The sequence below is a fragment of the Octopus bimaculoides genome, chromosome 18 (assembly GCF_001194135.2).
Source record: "Octopus bimaculoides isolate UCB-OBI-ISO-001 chromosome 18, ASM119413v2, whole genome shotgun sequence".
Taxonomy (NCBI): Eukaryota; Metazoa; Mollusca; class Cephalopoda; order Octopoda; family Octopodidae; genus Octopus; species Octopus bimaculoides.
Window position 1 is genome coordinate 40,695,155 of NC_068998.1, and position 21,161 is coordinate 40,716,315.

At 37.8% G+C, this 21,161-nt stretch overlaps 1 protein-coding gene across 1 annotated transcript in view; it reads left to right on the top strand.

Moving 5' to 3' along the window:
• Positions 1-21,161, top strand: part of LOC106876973 (histone-lysine N-methyltransferase NSD2) — an 84,200-nt gene that overhangs the window by 53,113 nt on the left and 9,926 nt on the right. Inside the window, exons 4-5 of the mRNA XM_052974264.1 lie at positions 13,905-14,149; positions 18,245-18,412. Of these exons, the coding sequence (XP_052830224.1) occupies positions 13,905-14,149; positions 18,245-18,412 (413 nt within the window). The remainder of the gene's footprint in view (positions 1-13,904; positions 14,150-18,244; positions 18,413-21,161) is intronic.

The following is a 21,161-nucleotide window of genomic DNA, read 5'->3' on the forward strand; positions in this document are numbered from 1 at the left end:
AATGTATGTGTTGATGTGCCTCATGTACCCTTGTGTTGATATGGTTGTAAATGAGCATCACCATCGTACAAGCAATGTTGTTTGTTTCTAGTTGTTTGTGAAAAAACATGTCTGGCTATGGAGGAAATATTACCCTGCTTGGAAACAAGTGAGGGCTGGCAACAAAAAGGGCATCTGACTGTAGAAAGATTTGCCACAGTAAATTCTGTCTGATCCATACTAGCATGAAGAAGTGAATGTTAAATGATGCTGATGTCATGACACTGAAGAATTAGGTCTTTCAGTTCGTTTGTAATATTTCTGGCCCTAGTTCTTGCCTTTTCATATCTTCCTTTCATCGTAGTCGTGGTCTTGTAAGGTAAACAAGATTGTCTTTATGTAATAGACGATAAAAACTTTGTGAGGTGAGTACCATTGTCTTATTTTTAGTCAATACTTGTTATTTTAGAAAATAGCACTTTCCAAATGCCAACCACTACTGAATTCTGAAAACAAAGTGGTATGTATACTTTAAATAAACAGTTAGTTAATCTGTTAAGCCGGGTGGGGGAGGGGGGGGGGTTGTCAAAACTTGTTTCACTTTGTGGACCAGATTGAAGTAGAAAGTAAATCTTTATTGGTTGAATAAGGACAATTTTCCATCATCATCATCGTTTAATGTCTGTTGTCCATGCTGGCATAGGTTGGACAGTTTGATCAGAGCTGGCAAGTTAGGGAGGGAGCTGCATCAGACTCCAGTCTGATTTGGCATGGTTTTTATGGCTGGATGCCTTTCTTAATGCCAACCACTTTACAGTGTGCTGGATGCTTTTATATGGCGCTACGTGGTACTGCATGGGTGCTTTTACATGGTGCTGCCATGAGTGCTTTGCATCACCAGAAGGATCAGTCTTAATACTTCCCTAACAACAAATTCAAAGGTATCAATGTTTGATATTAGAATTTTATTTAAAAAAAGAAAGGAAAAATTATGAGGTGTCAGCAAACTTTGTGTGCATAGGTATGTGGGAAAAGGTTTAATCTATATGGTACATGTACAGTTCTATTATGTAAATTTCCTTAGAGTAAGAAGAGGGATAGAAGTTGTCCAAATGAATGTGTACAGTTCTTGAGAAAAACCTATAACCAGTGCTAGGTAGCTTACTCTGTTTCAGCTGCAAATACTTTCAACATTGTTCATTTCATTAGAATTTATTGTGACAAGCAAATGCATCAATTTGAAAGAAAATAAAAATGAAACAGAAAAGCTTCCATTTGGTTTGTCCTGTACAGACAAAGTAAAAGGGAAATAGGTCATATTGTTTAGTGTTTGGATTCATGAGCTGCTTTTTCATTCATTGAAATAACAAGATTTCTGATGTGCACTGATTTGACTTATTGGAACCAGTGTTAATCCAAAACTATGCTAGTGATAAGTGATAGGTTTTAACCCTTTAGCATTCGGATTATTCTGTCAAATGCAATGCTTTTTTTATTCACATTACTTTGAATTAATTCTGTATTTATCTTATAGCTTTGAGATTTAAATGATTTGATTGTTTATTTTTAGAATGGCATTGTAAGTGAAGTTTGAGAGGCCAGGTTTGGTCAGTTTGAACACAAAACAGGTCAGATATTTAGATCGGTTTAAATTCTAAAAGGTTAAAAGTTTTAAAATTAAGGAAATTGTCCCAGAGGAGGAGGAGATCCCCTTGGGTCATGAATAACCATGGGATTGCACCTAGAAAGTTACCCTCCAAGGCACAAGTCTGGGCAAGGTTTTTTATGGAAGACCAGCAGTCACCCATGCATACCAGCCTCCACTCTCCATGCCATTGATGTTATCCAAGGGAAATGGAAAGGCCAATACAGGTTGGCACCAGTGATATCGCAACTCGTTTCTACAGCTGAGTGAAATGGAGCAATGTGAAATAAAGTGTCTTGCTCAAGAACGCAACACGCAGACTGGTCCGGGAATCAAACTCACAACTTCGTGATTGTAAGCTTGACGCTCTAACCACTGAGCCACATGCCTTCACTGACTCAAAGGACTAACCAGAATATTGACGCCCTTCTATGAAACTGTTAAAACCTACCTCTTGTATGGTATTTTACATATGAAAAGAACTTGGCTCAACTCTGCATGTCGACCAGGCAATTGTACCTTTTCTGTACAACTGCCTACAATATTCTTTTCTACCATAGTCACAAGGCTTGAAATTTGTGGGGAGGGAGTATGCAACTGGTACTTAATTAATTGACCCCGAAAGGATGAAAGGCAAAGTCAACTTTGGCAGAATTTGAACTCAGAACGTAAAGACACAAAATCTGGCTAAGCATTTCGCCTGGCGTGTTAATGTTTCTGCCAGCTCACTGCCTTTAAATATATTCTTTCCTCCTCTAGGCACAAGGCCTAAAATTTTTTTGGAGGGAGCTGGTCAATTAGATTGACTGCCAGTATGCAATTGGTACTTAGTTTATTGACCCCTGAAAGGATGAAAGGCAAAGCCAATCTCAGTGGAATTTGAACTCAGAATGTAAAGACAGATGAAATCTGGCTAGGCATTTCACCCGGCGTGCTAATGTTTCTGCTAGCTCGCTGCCTTAACTGCCTACAATATTGAACTATATCTTCACATGGTTCCTTTGAATTCAGAACTGCATGACAGTGAAACACTTTACAGCTGTATGGTATTCTTTCCTGCCTGTAACTGCATATTTTTCTTAAGGAAGGCAAAAGGCAGGACTTATAGTTGAGCTGCAGCCCAGAACCTAGAGCCTTTTGTTATTTAGCCCTAGGTTAGCTCTGACCAAGGAAAGCCATTAAAAAGAGTACTCTGGCTTTGACCATCTCCATCTTTCTGTACAGTGACTATATTACTCAATGAATTCTTCATTAACCCTTTTGATACCAACTAGGGGTGTTTGAGACCACCCCTAGTTCTATGACGTAAACTTCCTGTTTTAAAGTGATCTAAATTAAAATCTTTTATTAAAAGTTTTCATATTTATGTTCCAGACATCAACTTAATAAGTTATTTTGTTAAATTCTTCATTGATTTCAAAATTGAAACAAAGACCGTGTCTTCCAAAAAAATATAGTAACAAATGGATTAGAGGTAGTAGAGTCTGATTTGAAGAAGATTTGGTTGTTATTCCAGCTGGTTGATGGTAAAGGCACCTCTGATAACCAGTTGTAGTGAAATGATGTCCCTAGAAAGATTGTGCTAAGTTTTCCATAGATTAGGGGTTTCTACAACACTGGCTGGAAACTAAATATTACATCTGTTGGAACTTTAAGTGGGGGCAGGAGAGCTACTAGAATGCAGCTTCTGTATCTATTTTGTCCTTCAACTTGTAGCTATGGTCACATCTCCAGTTGTTTTAGCAGCTCTTGATTTATCCATTTTGGTGGACATTGTGCGTGCATGCGTATGCGTGTAGGCTTGTTGCCTAGCGGTTAGAGTATTTGGCTTGCAATCATGTCCTGAGTTCAAGACCTGGACTCGGCAGTGCATTGTGTCCTTGAGCAAGACACTTGATTCCATGTTGCTTTCGCCTACTAAGCTGAAAATGAATACCGACTGAGTGCTGGTGCAGCCCTCTCTCCCTCCTTAAATGCACTGCTAGGTCAAGGAGTTGAGAAGCTGTCTATATTTGTTTGCACTTGAAATAGTTAGCAAAAGTATAAGTGTAACTAAGCCATACCCATTCACAAGTGATAACTGGCTTTTTGTATTCCTTGGGGATCACCAGTTCATAGGAACATGGTCAGCTCACTTAGAATAAGGAACCCAAAGCCAGAAGGTTGAATGTCAGTATGGTTAATCAATAAAGGTGAATCTAACAAAAACTTTATACATTTTATTTTACCCAGAAGCTCTTCAGAGACCAACAGCCCTCAGGTGAAACATAATACATATTTTGTTGGACTTAATGACTCTGGATAAAAAGGCATAGGGCATGGTTGTGTGGTTGAGAGATTTGCTTCCCAACAACATGATTTTGGGCTCAGTCCTCATTGCATAGGACCTTTGGCAAGTGCTTTCTACTCTGGTGCTGGGTTGACCAAATGCCTTGTGAGTGAATTTGGTAGACATAAAATGAAAGAAACCTGTTATATGCACACATAAGTGTAACATTATTTGTACGTGTGTGTGTGTGTGTGTGTGCATATTAGTGTCTTCCTATTTTGACATCTCATGATAGTTGTAAACGAGTTTCACTGTCATACAAACGGTGCCTTTCATTTCCAGTCTTCAGTGAAAACTTGTCTGGCTTAATGAAACATTACCTTGCTTGAGAACAGGTGAGTGTTGATGACAGGAAAGGCATCTGGCTATAGAAAATGTTTCAGCAAATTCCGATTCATGAAAGCCTGAAAAAGTGGACAATGAACTAGTAATATATATTCATCCTTGCTACTGTTTTAAAAATCTGTTTTACCATTACCTTGTCAACATGTTGGGTAAATCTGTGTTGTACAGCATACCATTGCTCTTATCTCAGTTCGTCTGTGAGGCTCGTTATCTTCAGATATGACCTTACTACTCGCATGTAACACAGATGGTCTTACTCAGCTATAGTTACATGTTACAGCCAGTAAACTGCATGTTTTCATGTAGCATTTCATTTATAACCCATGATTATGCCATTATAGCTAACTTTTGCATATATTCACCATACGCGTTGCTGTATGGCTGAGAAGCTTGGTTCCTAACCATGTGGTTTTGGGTTCAGTCCCTGTCCGTGCTACCTTGTACAAGTATCTTTTGCTACAGCTCTGGGCCAGTCAACATCTTGAAAGTGGATACAGTAGACAGAAACTGATAAAAGCTTGTGGTGTGTGTGTGTGTATGTAGTCTGTATTGCTGCAAACTTTTCTCAGGCAAACTCCTTATTGTCTCTTTAATGGTGATCCTATACTGTAATCCTTTTAACTTTTAGGGAATTTATGTATGATTCTAACACTTTAACCTCCTCTTCCTTTGCAGAGATTTAAGGGACAGAATGTTTGTCAAAACATAATGAGGAGACCGATGTTAATGTAGTCCCTCTTGGTTAAAGTATGAAGCAAAATGGAAGCAAATATAAAAATCAGTCTGACTGGTGACATGTTCTAACCTTTCACCTTCCTTAATTTAGGCTGATTTGGAATGTTTGCATTGTAGGAATGTTGTAAAAGGGTTCACTTTTAACTCTTCCTCTTCCTCCTCCCTGTTTCTGCTATATAACTTCCTTCTTGAATAATACTGATTTCCAGTCCACTCTTGATGTTTTTTTTTTTTTTTTTTTTGTGAGATGGTGGGAAAGTGTAAAAAGGGTAGAAAACGTTTGATCATGACAATTAGCTTAGTAGTAGTAGTAGTAGTAATTTTGGCACAAGGCAAGCTGTTTTGAGGTGAGGAGTAATTCAATTACATCAACCCCAGTGTTCAACTGGTACTTATTTTATTGGCCTTGAAAGGATGAAAGGTGAAGTTGTCCCTGGTAGCATTTGAACTCAGAACATAAAGACAGGTGATTTGCTGCTAAGCATTTTGTCTGGTGTTCTAATGATTCTGCCAGCATGCTGCTTTAATATTAAACGTAACAAGGGTGGTGAGCTGGCAGAATCATTAAGTACACCGGACAAAACGCTTTGTGACATTTTGTCTGAGTTCAAATTCCGCCAAAGTCAACTTTGCCATTCATTTTTAAGGTGTCAATAAAATAAGTACCAGTTGTGCACTGGGGTTGATGCAATTGACTTAAACTCTCTCTCTCTTGAACTTGCAGGCCTTGTGCCAAAATATGAAACCAATATTAAATGTAACATTATGATAAACTACTTGTTAGCCAAATTCACAATGATAGTAATAATTTTGCTACTATAGTAATAATTTTTCTACTTTAAAGGTGGTGCTCCAGTATGGCCGCAGTCAAATGACTGAAACAAGTAAAAGAGTATAAAAGATTATAGCCATGAAGCCTAAAATTTTTGCAGGAGTGAGCCAGTCGATTTCATTGACCTCGAAACAATGAAAGGCAAAGCTAACCTCAGTGGTATTTGAACCCAGAACATAAAGATGGATGAAATGATGCTAAGCATTTTGTCTGGCGTGTTAATGTTTCTGCCAGCTTGCCATCTTAAAAGTAATAATAATAATAATAATAATAATAATAATTATATTGATTCCTGGAAAGATGAAAGGCAAAGTTGACCTTGATGGGATTTGAACTCTCAGTGGAAGAATTGTAACTAAATATTGCCACGGCGTTTTATCCAGTGCTCAAACGTAACTGTCAGTTCAGTCCATCATGGTACTTTAGTTGGTGTTGAGAATTCAAATTATAGTTATTCTCTCTGTTGTGCCTTTGGATAACCTCCAAGAGGCTATCTTGAAGAAGAAACTAACCAGCATTAGTTGCTATTTAGAACTATATCTCAGTCATGTGCATGATCAAATCTGTTCCAACTGTGACCATCTCTATTCTTTATCATTGGATGTAACACATCTTGGACTACATTATTTAATATGTGCATTTTTGGTTTTTAAGATGTTCGGGTGTGATCCAAAGAAGTTAGGTTGCTATTTCTAGCACACTGTGTAGCCATATAGCAGTTACTTGTTTTCTATGAGCCATTAGGGTTAACCATGACAATGAAAGCTTTAGAGAGCTTTGAACTATGAAACATTTTGATTGATCTTTCATTTCTAAACCTGGTTTTGGCAGTGTATTGGTGCCATTACAGCAGGTTGGGTGGAAGCTCTTCTTATGTCTTAATTTTTGGACAGCATGTCTCTCAATTAGCAATGCATTTCCACAACTGAAAATTTCATATACACCGAACTGCAAAAGAAACGCAAGATGTGTGACTGGGAAATATGTTTTAATTTCATTTTGTCAGAGATAAATTTTGATAAATCTGATAAAGTCAATTTCTTGGATGCACTTTGACCACAGTCTATGTATGGGTTGTTGTCGTGTGTTCTGGTAGTGGGTGGATTCAGCACATTGAGATTGTAGGGCGTGACATGTTCAATACTGTGTATGCCCTCCCTGGTTGTTCAAAACAGCCATAAACCACCAGTACATGGAGTGCATGAGGCGGTTCACAAAAGCCATTGGCACCTGTGCTCACACTATGAGGAAAGCTGCCTCCAGTTCCACACAAGTTGTCAGCCTTGGGACCACCTGGTTCAGCCGTCTCTGGATTTCATTCCACATGTGTTCAATTGGGTTCAGATCCAGGCTGAGAGCCAGCCATGGCATGGTTCTGATGTAGTGCTGATGCAGGAAGTCCATGGTGACCCTGGCCATGTTGGAGGGAGCATTGTCCTGCTGGAACATGTGGCTATGGTGACACACAAAGAAGGGCACGATGTGAGGTCTTAAGATCTGGTCAATGTAGTGCTGTGCTGTGATGCCATTCCCTCTGCCTGTACCAACATTTTGGAACACATGGGGCTCAATTCTCTGATTCAGGCCTGTAGCACCCCAAGCCATGATGCTTTGGCCACCCCATGCGTCTCTCTCCACGACACATGCATCTCTGTAGTGTTCACCCCTCCTATGCCACACCCTCACTTTGAGGTGGAAATAGTACTGGCTCTTGTCAGAGAAGACTATCAACTTCCATTGTTGATGCTACTAATGTCGGTGCTGTGTAACCCACTGTAGCTATGCCTGACAGTGGCGGGCAGTGAAGACAGGCCCTCGAGCAGGACGATGGCAACGTAATCAGCTGATAGCTTGTTCTCTCTGCGCTACTGACAATCAGGTCATACCTGATGCATTCAAATTATGAATGGTGAGAATGCGGTTCAGTTTGATTTTTATACCCATAACCTCCACGAGATGCATGTGCATTTCGGTTTTCACGACAATTGTTTGTGACTGCCACCCATGGCATTCAACACAGCTATGTTTTGGCATTTCATTTCAGGGGAAGTCAAAAGGTTACCTGCAATATGGGTCTCAGCCATAAACCTGCATGTCTTGGAATATTTACACTTAAAATAAATTTTCAGAATTTATCATATAAAATGACATTTGAAAAAATCGTGTTTCTTTTGTGTAGATTACTGAATTTATGTATGTGTTAGGAGGGGAGGCAGTGCCCATGGATTTCTACAACTAGAATTATGTATATTGTTATATTTGTGTGGCTGGTTACCATAGTACTTTAGTCCTTTAGCATTTAAACTGGCCATATCCAGCCCAAATATTTTACTTGTTTTGTGTTCAAACCAACTAGATCCAGCATCTCACACCTGCCCTGCAATGTCATTCTAAAAATAAATGACATCTTCAAAAATCTCTAAGCTACAAGACAATACAGGATTGATTTAAAAAAGGTGAATGAAATAAGCATATTTGACAGAGTAATCTGAACGATAAAGGGTTAAGTCTTGCTGCTTGCGAGAACTTAGAACAGAATTTGTGTGTGTGTATTCTGTTTTGGAATATCTCGAAACACACAAATATAATATAATAATAGCATGTAAATATTGTGTTGAAAAACCCTTCTGAATAGTAAATGGTGAACGTTGCCTATGGAACTCAAATCCACACCTGTAGAAATGACAGATATTCTACTATTGTACAGTGGTACTGTTGTAAAAGGTAAAATGCCTGTCATGTCTACAACTGTGGATTTGAGTCCCATAGGCTATTACTACTCAAAGTAGTGGTCTGCGAACCATCAGCTACTGCTGCACGGCGAGTTTCCAGCAAAGAAAGAAACAACAGCATAATTTCTGTAATTTCGCCTTGCAGTAAATAAGTTAGCTTATCCTGTCAAACGTTGATGGTGGGACAATTGGAAGGAAAGAGAACTCGACTGGTATCCATTCAACTGAAGCAACTTAAAATGAAGCACCTTTCATAAAAAGACACAGCACATTGCTCAGTTCAGGAGTCAAACCTGCAACTTTTTGAGAGTTGAACACTGACCACTAGGTTGTGTACTTTCACATGTAACATAGCCCCTCCTGTCAAGGCAAAGCTTATCTTTTTGGCAATCCACTCTGATTCACAGTACTTTAACCCCAGCATCTGTATAAAACAGTCCATTCCTGTCTATTAACTGCAACTGTTGCAGAGAAGGCCTAGCACTTGTTCTTGAGAAGAGGAAAATTATATTGAGGGACAAGTAAAATTAACTGTTTAACTTGAGATGTGAACTTACGTAGAATACACATCCAGTAGGTGTCATAGATAGGTACCGTAATCATAAAGCTGTCATTTTAGCATAAACATTTTGAGTCTTTGTAACAAATTCCACTCAGTTTGTTAGAAATAGCTGTCAGATATTCCACAAACCACACACTACCATTTTAAAAAAGGAACTTTCTGGATTATGAACTATGATTTAATTATGGTTGGAAAGATTTTTGACATAGGTAGGTGTCTTCATTGTAGACAACCTGGCATTCAGCAATAACCTTTTCAATTTTCAACTCATGACCTTTAACTTCACAACATGAAATCACAGAATAATATCTGTGTGGATGTTTACAGTTTGTGCTGAGCCATGGAATGTCATTGTTTGTAGCTGTGCTGCAACCAGTGATGTTTGATGACAACCCCTGCTGGCATATCATCTGCTAGCTCTGTTGTGCTCTATAAATTCCTTTGGAATAAAAGATTCCTTACTTGAAAAATAAGGGTTGGCAACAGGAATAGCATCCTGTGGTAAAAAACTTCTCTCAACGTGTCATCTAATCTCTTCTATCATGGATAGAGTGATATCAAAACAGATGAGAATGCATTTTTGTATGTGTGTATATGTACATAGAAGTGTGTGTGTGTGTGTGTGTGTATACTGTCTTAATTTTTTTAAAAACCAAAACACTGCAAGTTATAAGAAATAATACAGGTCAATGGTTTATACTTTTACCATGCATTACGATATCTTGTACACATCCTATAAAACAAAAAAATCTAGCTCACAATACCATTTTTCTGAAGATTTCACTAGTGAAGTCACTACAATACTAAAAATGCAATTTTTAAAAGTCCACTTTTTTAAAAATCAACAACTACTAAGAATATGGTAAAAGAGTCAACATTCCTGGAACATATCCAAAAGAAGACTGCTAATACAGTAGAACATCACTAAGTAAAATGAAATGGAGGGAGGAGAGATTTCTAACCCTTTTCATAGTCTTATCCACCAGCAAAATAATGTCCTCTACATCAATATAAGGTACATTAACTCAACTACATCATTCTAACATCGCCTCCTCTTCACCACCATTACTATCACCGTCTCTGTTGAGTTTGGTTGTCTCCTAAATGCACTCTTTGTCTTTTATACAAGCTGACAAATGGTGCCGGCATGTCAGTTATCAAGTGATGATAGCTTATAAATATAATATCCCAGTGCAATAATTTGCTTTAAGTGTATCTATATGTGACTTATGCATGCCTTCAATATGGTGTTTGCTGTTGTTTAACCTTATGTTGGTGACTGAATTGAACAGACCTATAATTAGAAGCAATCAAATCACCATCGTTCCATATGTGTTGATTAATTATATATACGGCCCCTTCCTACAGTTAAACACACAGATGTTACTTCCTCAGTATGTATTCAAATATACATGTTCTCTCTTATATGTGGGTCAAATATGGTTGTTGTTGTTGTTGTCATTGTAGCGTAACTCCAAGTCAGTGGCTCAGTGGGCCAGACACTATAATCAAAGGCATGATGTGTTGTTTCCCCACCTCCTTACAAAGTATTTTACTATCGGCTCTATTATCCACTGTATGCTTTTCTTAAGATAGTAGGATGTGATTTGAGGGAGATTTAGCTGCTATTTCTAACAGATTAAGCAACCAAATAGAACCTCTCTTGTTAGCTTGTCAATAACTTGTCATTCTGTAGAATATAATAAAAGCAGGCATCTGAGCAAGAGTAGAATATTGGGGAGGGGAGTTTGCTGTAGTGATTTACATTGTGGCCCAGGTGAACCACCAGTAGTCCATCCCAAAGTCTTTGGTGGTCCACAGCAAATTTTATAAGACGAAGGAAATCACTAAATGTGACTAGAAATCCTAAGTAAATTTACATATAATTCATACATTCATCATCACCATCACTAAAATGTCCGTTTTTCCTTGGGTCAGATGGAGTTTGTTGAGACAGATTTACTAAGGCCAGATTCTCTTCTTGCCACCTCTCCCCATGTAGTTTCTTAGCAAGGTAATTTTTTCCTCGTGGCTAGACATGTTTTGGTGGAACATTGGAAATGAATGATTGCTTGTATGGCAGTGACAATTATTTACACTTATGAAATACTGAGACAATGACACACTCATGCGCATATGCGTGCACGGCAGGTTTGTTTTAGTTTCCATATACCATATCCAGTCGCAAGGCTTTGGTCAGTCTGGGGGCCAGAGTAGAAGACGTTTACCCCAAGTGTCACATTCCTGAAAACCTGAACCCATGTGGTTGGTAAGCAAACTTCTTACCACACAACCACTCTTGCACCTTTTGTGTAGTGATAATAAAAGAGACAAAAGGAGCACACAGTTCACCAGAGTGCATTGTGTTTCGTTCAATGAATGTGAACCTTTCTGTGGCTGTATTTCTATTGAGATACACACAGCTTATCTACTTGAATAAATTTGTGGAAATTTATCAAGAATTTGGAGAGATTTAGTAAAGTAACTTTTCCATTATTCAGCTGATGTTTGGAACATAAACAAAAAAAATTCACAGAAGTTTTTTAAGAACACTTTTAAAATAACCAGTTTTGTAGCAGTGAGTGCTAGAAATATTTCAGCAGGATTGATATCAAAAGAATTAAGCAAGACTTTTTGAGCTAACACACTGACCTCACCCGCTCAACATTCTGTTTGCTACTGCAGATTAATATCTAGATCTAGATACTATATTTAACGACTGATTTGTAAAGCTAAAACTGCCTGATGTAGAAGAAAATAGACGTCTGAACTTCATTGAATGTAATATATAGAGTAAGATGTTGTTTATTCTCCAATAAATCAATCGATCAACTGATCAATATAGATCAGCTAATAACAGACTTATTTATTGACCAATGTGGAGGTGGGAAGAGGGTGGAAGGGTTCCCTCTCTTTATCTCTAATTATTATTTTCATTCATGGGGAGTGAAGGCTGGGACTGGTTCCCTTTTACTAAGTAGACACTGCTTTGAAAACTGACTGGCAAGAAGAGACATTGGCTTTTAAATGCTTAGTGCAAATTTCTTTTCCTTTTTTTTTTTTTTTTTTTTTTTTTTTTTTTTGAAAAACATTGTTTACCCGAAAGAGAAATCTTATATTTTAAATGTTTGAAATTATATAAATGTATTAAAACCGGCATTAAGTCTTTAAGGTAGAAACAAAGCTACTTAAAGTTAAATGAATGTGTGTGTTTAAGCTCATAAGATTTAGGATTATAATTACAATCATTTGAGGAATCTTTGAATTGTACCCAAATATAATTTATAATAATTATCATAGCTGGGTGGCCTAGAAGTTTGCTTTGACTATATGACACCGTGGACAAGTGTTTAACCCTGTTGTTACCATATCTCAGTTAACATAAGTTGCTTTTGTTTGAGTACATTTTTGAAATAATGCAGAATTTAGTAAAATAAAACTTTGTTATTATTAAGCTGGGGCTTGGAACAATTTAATATAAAATTTTGATGGAAGATTATAATTTAGACAACTTTAAAACAGTAAGTTTATGTCATAGAACCTGGGGCGGTCTTAGGCAGGCTGGTATCAAAAGGATTAATACTATAGTCTTGGGTTGAACTAAGTCCACTGTGAATGAAATAAGACTAGTGGAGGTCTATTGGATGGGCTGTATTTGTTTACCACTAATACTGACTGTTTTTTCAGTACCTTTAGCAGTACCATTGTGATGCAAATATTTCAACAATGTCTCTAGTCTGAGGGCAAACTATCAGGTACTAAATCTCATTGATATTTTGGCTATTTAACTACTATACATTTCCATCTGGATGACTGGTACAGCAGACAGTTTCTATTTTCATCTATTCTGTCAATGTCTTATCTTGGGGAATATCTCATTTTTATTTAAATAAAACAAAAATAGGAAAGGACAAGGACTTAGTTGGGTTCCTTCTTATTGCAGTTATAAAGGTTACTGGAATTGGTAAAAAAAAAAAAGAGTTCTGGAAATGGTAATGGTTTTTAAATGTTTCGGAATCTACTTTTTCAACTGAAAGTAGATGCCATCATGTTCACTTGATGTAAGAATCGTATCATCTGTCTGTAAAATGAAAATATTTACTACAAGTGTTTTTTGGCAGATTATACTCTGATTTCAAATCCTGTTTAGGTCACTGTTAGTTTGTCCTCTTCTGAAGGAGTGGGGTGGGGCTCAATCAGATACAACAATTAATAATATGTAGACATTTGATACAGTCAACTTACATCTCTCTCATCTGTAATGTTGCATCATCCATTATTAACTCTAGATTGGTTCAGATGAACAGAAGTAGTCCAGACATGACCACTCAGATTATCTAAGACTACATTATTCATTATTTCTTTAACCCATTAGCATTCAGATTATGCTGTCAAATGTGTTGCTTATTCATTCATATTGTTTTTACTTAATCATGCATTATCTCATAGCTTAAATGATGTGATTGTTTCTTTTTAGAATGACTTTGTATGGTGGGTGTGAGAGGCTAGATCTGACAGGTAGAATATTTTGCATAAACACATTGAGAATCCCTTGTTGGCTAGGATATCATTTATTTGTGCTTCCAGGTATATATAGCTTAGCAAAAGGACATCTATTGATTTGCATTTAGTAGTTAGCATGGGAATTGCTTTGTTTTATGTGCATCTTTGTGTTTTGAGAGTAAGAGAGAGGAGGCCTTGGTTTTTGCTAAATAATCAATACAAATTATTTCTTTTCTCCCTAGAAGAACCGGAAGTGAAATTAGAACCCATCAATGTAGATATAATTAATTTTAAAAAAGGGAGTACCGTGAAGAAACCTACCTCTCACCCCAGCAGACCTGCACTGAAGAAAAGTGAATCTGATGAACAGACTCCATCAAAAAACGAGGTGAAACTAAAGCGTTCACCTCGCATCAGTAAACCTTCAATCAAAAAACTGGAGGCTGAAGAGGACAACAAGCTCTTCACGGAATACCAAAAGCAAATGGTAAGTAAAGTATTCACCAACCTCTAAACATTATACATGCACATGCGTACACACACAGATTTAAAACTGTTTAATCTGTAAATGTTTGTTAATAGAATCTGTAATGCATGTCTCTATGTGTATTGCTTGCATTGTTTCTTCTGTTAGGTGTAACATCCTCAACTTCGTCTGCCGAGCTTCTTTCTATATCTGCCTTTTTTTGGTACACAGCAACTGTCTTTCACCATCAGCTCTTCAAGTCTTCCATGGCGTACCTTTATCACAGATACTTTTCATCAACTCTCAACTCTTTGTGTTTTCTTACCTTTCTGCCTTCTGCTACTGCCTCTGCATCACTGTTTCACTTATCTTACCCTTCAACACCTCAACATAGTCATCACTCTTCTACATATATTTCTGGATGCAGTCTTAGAATCACTGATAAATTCAGGAATTGATTAGATTTACAGCTTAGAGGACATGACTATTCAAAATTACACAAAAACTGTTAACTTAACACATATTATTCCCATCTCATCTCCTCTTCTTTTGCCTACTTATTCCTGGGTGGGTTGTGGGGACACAATCCTCAAGCATGGGCAGTCAGAGAATGAGTTGCAGGTGACGGATAGCGATGGCCACCAGATATGATGGTTAGTTGTAAGATAAACAGGTTCCTGCCAGACAAATAGCAACCCCTGATCAAACAGCAGTAATCTACTAGGGGAGATGGAGCAATGGGTAACTCTTTTAGCTCTCAAGAAAACTATCGTACTATCAGCAATGTAGTTATGATGGGGTGAGGAAAGATTGCTTCAAAAAGCCTAGATTTTATGGGGTCTGAGAAAATTATCAAATTGGTGACTGGCGTGAATAAGACCCAAAAACTGCAGTTTGGTTACATTAATTATTTGGTTTCAAAATTTTCCTTGCACCAAATAATGAATGTCTAAATGAGGTTAACAGTTTTTCTGTATTTTTGAATGGCTAATATGTATCTTCCACATATAGTTTCAATCTCAGATCAAATCCCTTGCCAGACAGGGATTAATTACATCTATTTGTCTGGGAAAAATTCTAAATTTCTGTTCTAATTCCAGTCAACTTACTATTTTTTTTTAAAGCTTCATCTGGTATTAAATTATGGTGAATTATTGTATGGTATGGCTAGTTGCCTCCTCATCTTTCTTGTATAAGATTAAGTTATTCCTTAACCCTTTAGCATTTAAAAGCATTAAATATTGGGATCCGATATGACCCTAATATTCTACTTGTTTTATGTTCAAACTGGCATCTCATATCTACCCTACAATGTTATTCTGAAAATAAACAACCACATCATTGAAATCTCAAAGGATTAATTCAAAACAATGTGAATAATAAAAAGCATTGCATTTGACAGAGTAATCTGAATACTAAAGTTAAATCCTGTTCTGTAATTTCTAGTCTTCTTTTGGATAGATTGTTAGAGAGAGAGAGAGAGAGCGTATTGAGTTAGAGGAGTATCATTGAATATCAGTGATTCAATGCTCCTGGAACTTTCACTTTAATACATACAACAAGTTTGATTGCGACAGTAGTGTTTCTGTATGATGGTTTCTGTTTTATCACTCTTTATTATCACGAGTCTTTGTGGATAAGAAATTTGCTTCACAACCTCATGGCTTTGGCATGTGTAGAGGTGTGTGAAGGCTTACATTCTGTGTTTGTGTGAATAATAACTTGAGTTACGTTCAGTATTGTCTGGCAATGCCCTGTAAGTAAATCACCATAGAACCCTGTGCTTTCAAAGATGAGTGAAATGAAAATTCCCTTATTTGGAAAACAAGTTCAAGACAGTAAAGTCATCTACCTGAAAAACAATATGAACACTATGTATTCCCTAACCCCTGCTAGAATGGGTTTAAAAAAGAAAAAGAAAAAAGAAAGTGAAATAAATGCCACAAACACACACACATGGACATAAGACAATAGAGAGCAGAAACAAATACCAACTTGATAAACGATTCTGCTTACCCATTGCTCTCTACCTTATTAATATTCATTAATTAATGATTTATTTTTGTTGTCTCCTATATAGTTGTATTGATTGATAATTTAGCATCGCATTTTGTATTTTCATTGTATTCTTCCTTTGAATTAGATACCAAATTGCACCATCTCCACTCCACTCCACTCCACTTCTACAATATAACCTAAAAGTGTAGGCATCTCAATAGTCAATATGTTTGATTGTTAGTCTTCTCTGGAAAATTCGGTTAAGAAATTGGAACCTCAAGAAATTGGTAAATTTGGTTTTTAAACCCTTTAGCATTCAATGCTTATATATTCATAGTGGTTTGAATTAATTGTAGTTTTGAGATTTCAATGGTGCGTTATTGGTATTATTGTTTATATGGAGGTGATAAGTGACTGAGACTTTTGGTGATTTGCTGTGCTTGAGAAGACACGTCAAGCTAAGTGAAATCATGGTTGTGGCTAGTGCCTGTGACATGTGAAAGGCACCTGTGCCAGTGACATGCAAAAGGCACCCGTGCTGGTGACAAGTAAATGGTACCCGTGCTGGTGACAAGTAAATGGTACCCGTGCTGGTGACAAGTAAATGGTACCCGTGCTGGTGACAAGTAAATGGTACCCGTGCTGGTGACAAGTAAATGGTACCCGTGCTGGTGACAAGTAAATGGTACCCGTGCTGGTGACAAGTAAATGGTACCCGTGCTGGTGACAAGTAAATGGTACCCGTGCTGGTGACACGTAAATGGTACCCGTGCTGGTGACACGTAAATGGTACCTGTGCTGGTGATATGTAAAAGACATCCACTACACTCTATGTAGTGGTTGGCATTAAGAAGGGCATCCAGCTGTAGAAACCAAACCAAAACAGACTGAGGCCTGGTATTCCAGTCAAAATGCCAGCATGGAAAACGAATACTAAATGACGATAATAATAATTGTAGGGTAGGTGTGAGAGGCTGGATGTGGCCAGTTTCAATGCTAAAGGGTTAAAGAGAAGATCCATGACCTTCTTGCCAGAAATCTATCTTTTGGTCGCCTGTATTATTGTTAGAGCAGCAGATGTTTGGTATTTAGGTTTCTCCATGTTCTAGGTCTGAACCTTACTGAGGTCAGCTGTTTGTCTGTCATCCTTCTGGGAGGGGATTGATGAAGCATGTGCCAGTGAAGTAATGGTGGAGTTCAATATATAATCAACTGTACACTCTCCTTTCTCAAAAATATTTTTGGTCTTGTACCTAGCTTAAGTATTTTATAGCACAGTTAGTGATCAATGGTGTTATTGGTTACAAGTTTCTAATGGGTTAATCACTAGTTTAGTGACAAGGGATTGCTAAAGTGATGCAGAACAAACATCTCCAGGGACTTGGAGAGGATTGTTTTTTTTTCTTTTAAACATTTCCTCATCAATGTTTATATCTTTTGCTGATATCAAATCAGTAGATGACATATATACACACAAAAACACACAAGTACATATACTTACTTATATGTTGGGCCTCTGACACACACACACTCTCTCTCTCTCTCTCTTTCTCTCTCTCTTTCTCTCTCTCTCTCTCTCTCTCTCTCTCTCTCTCTCTCTCTCTCTCTCTCTCTCTCTCTCTCTCTCTCTCTCTCTCTCTCTCTCTCTCTCTCTCTCTCTCTCCCTCTCTCTCTCTCTCTCCCTCTCCCTCTCCCTCTCTCTCTCTCTCATATTTATATATTGGGCCTCTGCTTAGTTTCTGTCTCACAAATTCTACTCACAAGGTCATCCCTGGCACTACTTGGGTAGAATTGAGCCTGGGACCTTGTTGTTGAGGATCATTCTTCATAACCACACAACCATGCCAGTGCTATTTTATGATTATTTTTTTGTTAAGTTTGTGAAATTTCAACAATTACTTAATTTCCAAAACTTTAGATTATTTTTCCAAACACGGCTTTGTTTTCTTAACCTTTTTTCTTTAATTTCCAAACTTATACCTTCTTTTTTTCATCAAGGAAACTAAAAATACGAAGCATACTCCCCATGAAAAATTAAACTCCTTGCTTAAAACTATAATAATTTTTCTAGTTCCAATGTGTTCTTTCTCACCTCTTTTTCTTCTCCTTCTTCCATAGATGTCTGGCAGTATAATGGATAATGACCAAACTCAAGACCAAATTGCTCTCCATAAAGGAGCCTCGACAGCTCGTTGTCCATCGGCAGCTGTCGGAAGACGCAGCTGTACTGTCGCTATAGACAACCGGACAAACAATATACTTAATGTAACTCCACCATCTTCAGCTGTGAGTGATCTATAAAACTTGACAACTTTCCTTTAGCTAAAAACCTTTCTTCCTTTGTCCAGCAATTTCTTTTAAGGTTCTTGGAAAAGGTTTGATATGACAAGCTTTTCCCACTGCTGGTCATGGTGACTGAAACTTCAGTCTGCCACACACACACATTAAATATTTATGGCATTTTGAAAGAGGGAGAGATAGAAGAAGAAAAAAGAAACCAACCCTAAAATCATGATCAGACAGTATCTGTCTAATTCATATCGTGTGTTGGGTTTGGTGGCTTTTGAATCTCTCTGCCTGAATATTGGCTATTCTTGCCTATGAAGTGTGACCTCATCCCTAACTTAGCACTTGAAATAGGAACAGCAGAGATTGACACCTGATGTACTTGTATATGAGGCCAGCATATACATATATATATATATATAGAGAGAGATATATATATTCCTTAATTTAACTATTTTGATACCAACCCACTCAAAACCACCCTTGGTTCTATGATACAAGTTTTCTATTTTAGAGTGATCGAAATTAAAATCTATTAAAATTTCATGTTAATTTATGTTGCAATCACCACCTTAATAAGGACAGAGTTATTTTCAAAATTAATTTAAGCAAAAGCAGTGTATTTCAACAAATGTAGTAATGAAAAGGTAAAAGCCCATTTTCCAAACTAGGTTTGGACAGGGAATTAGTTGCTGCAGGATTTTTATATGGTCAGATGCTCTCCCTGTTGCCAACTCATAGCTGTTTTCAGGTAAGGGATTTTCTTTATTTCACAGACCTTCAAAAGTACAGAGCAACCAATCATGACATCAACAAAGAATGCTAACATTGTCACCACTTCACTCAAATGGTGATGTAGAAAGCATTTACCTAAGTTGCTGCACAGAAGAACTGAGATTTCTTAACCACACAGCCATGCCCCTGCATGTATAATATATCATCATCATCATTGTTTAACATCTGCTTTCCATGCTGGCATGGATCGGATGGTTTGACATGGAGCTGGCTAGCAGGGAGCTGTCCAAACTCCAGCTGTCTGTTGAGGCATGGTTTCTGCAAGTGGATGCCCTTCTTTACACCAACCACTTAACAGTGTGTGCTGGGTGCTTTTTATGTGCCACCGGCATGGGTGCGTCAACACAGCACTGGCACGAGTGCTTTTTAAGTGGCATTGGCACCTGAAACCTGTACGTGTGGAAGACAGTAATTTTACTTAGCTTGACGTGTCTTATCAAGTACAGTAAATCACGACAACTCCCGGTGCCTTGTCATTTCCTTAATGTGGCCCAGCATCCAAAAATCCTTTCTCACCACTTTGTTCTATGTTTTCCTGGGTCTACCCCTTCCACAGGCACCCTCCTCAATTAAAGCTAGGTGTGGCTTGTGGTAAGAAGTTTGTTTCCTAACCATATAGCACGGTTCAATCCCATCATGGATCACCTTGGGCAAGTGTCTTCTACTCTAGCCTTGGACAAAGTTGATTTGGTAGATAAAAACTGAAAGAAGCCCGTTGTGTGTGTGTGTGTGTTACTGTTTCCTTGTCTTGACATCATGTGGTAGCTGCAAACGAGTGTCACCTTCATACAAGTAGCGTCCTTTATTTCCAATATCCTGTAAAAAGATGTCTGGCCATGGGGATGTGTTACCTTACTTGGGAAAGGTTGGCAACAGGAAGGATATCTAGGCATGGAAAATCCACCCTAACAAATTCCCTCCTACCCATGCAAGCATGGAAAGTGGGTGATAAAACAATACCCGTACACTTATATACATACATATATACACTTACACATGTAGATAAACTTATGTACACACACACACACAAACACAAATCTTGCTGAGCTAAAAGCATTGATATTGTCATTTCTCCTGTCAAGAAATCACCTGCTGGGTTTGCATCTTTGAGAATGTGTAGAAAAAGAGACTTGAATGACAGGAAGAGCAGCTGGGTATAAAAATAATGCCTCATTAACATATTTATGTAGTCCATGCAAGTATGGAGAAATTATCAAAATCATCGTCATCGTTTAACGTATGCTTTCCATGCTGGCATGGGTTGGACGGTTTGACTATGGACTGGCAAGTCAGGAGGCTGCACCAGGCTCCAATCTGATCTGGCAAGGTTTCTACAGCTGGATGCCCTTCCTAACACCAACCACTCCAAGAATGTAGTGGGTGCTTTTTACGTGCCACTGGCATGGGGCCAGTCAGGCGGCACTGGTACCGACCATGCTCGAATGGTTGTTTTTTTATGTGCCACTGGCATGAGCCATGACTATGATTTAATATTTAAACCCTGTTATTAGCTTAACTTTCTTATTTGTTTTGTTAACCATAATTTTTACTTAACCCTTTAGCATTCAAACTGATATCTGGCCCAAATATTCTACCTGTTTTATGTTCAAAATGGCCAGATCTGGCCTCTCACACCAACACTACAATGTCATTTTAAAATTAATCAAATCAGCAAAATCTCAAAGCTATGAGATAGTGCATAATGGACTAAAAAAAAATGTGAATAAATATGCTTTTGATTTGACAGAATAATTGAAATGTTTGAGGGTTAAACAACTTGCCTGAACTCCATTTACATCATTAGTTCAACATACATTATTACAAGGAGCCTTTATGTGGTGCTTTACCTGCAGGAAAATCAGTCATTACTGTCTTGCTGAATGAACCAACACAATAAACAAAACAAGATTGTGTTTGATCATAGGTGTACTTGATCCAGGCTGACTTGGGGCTA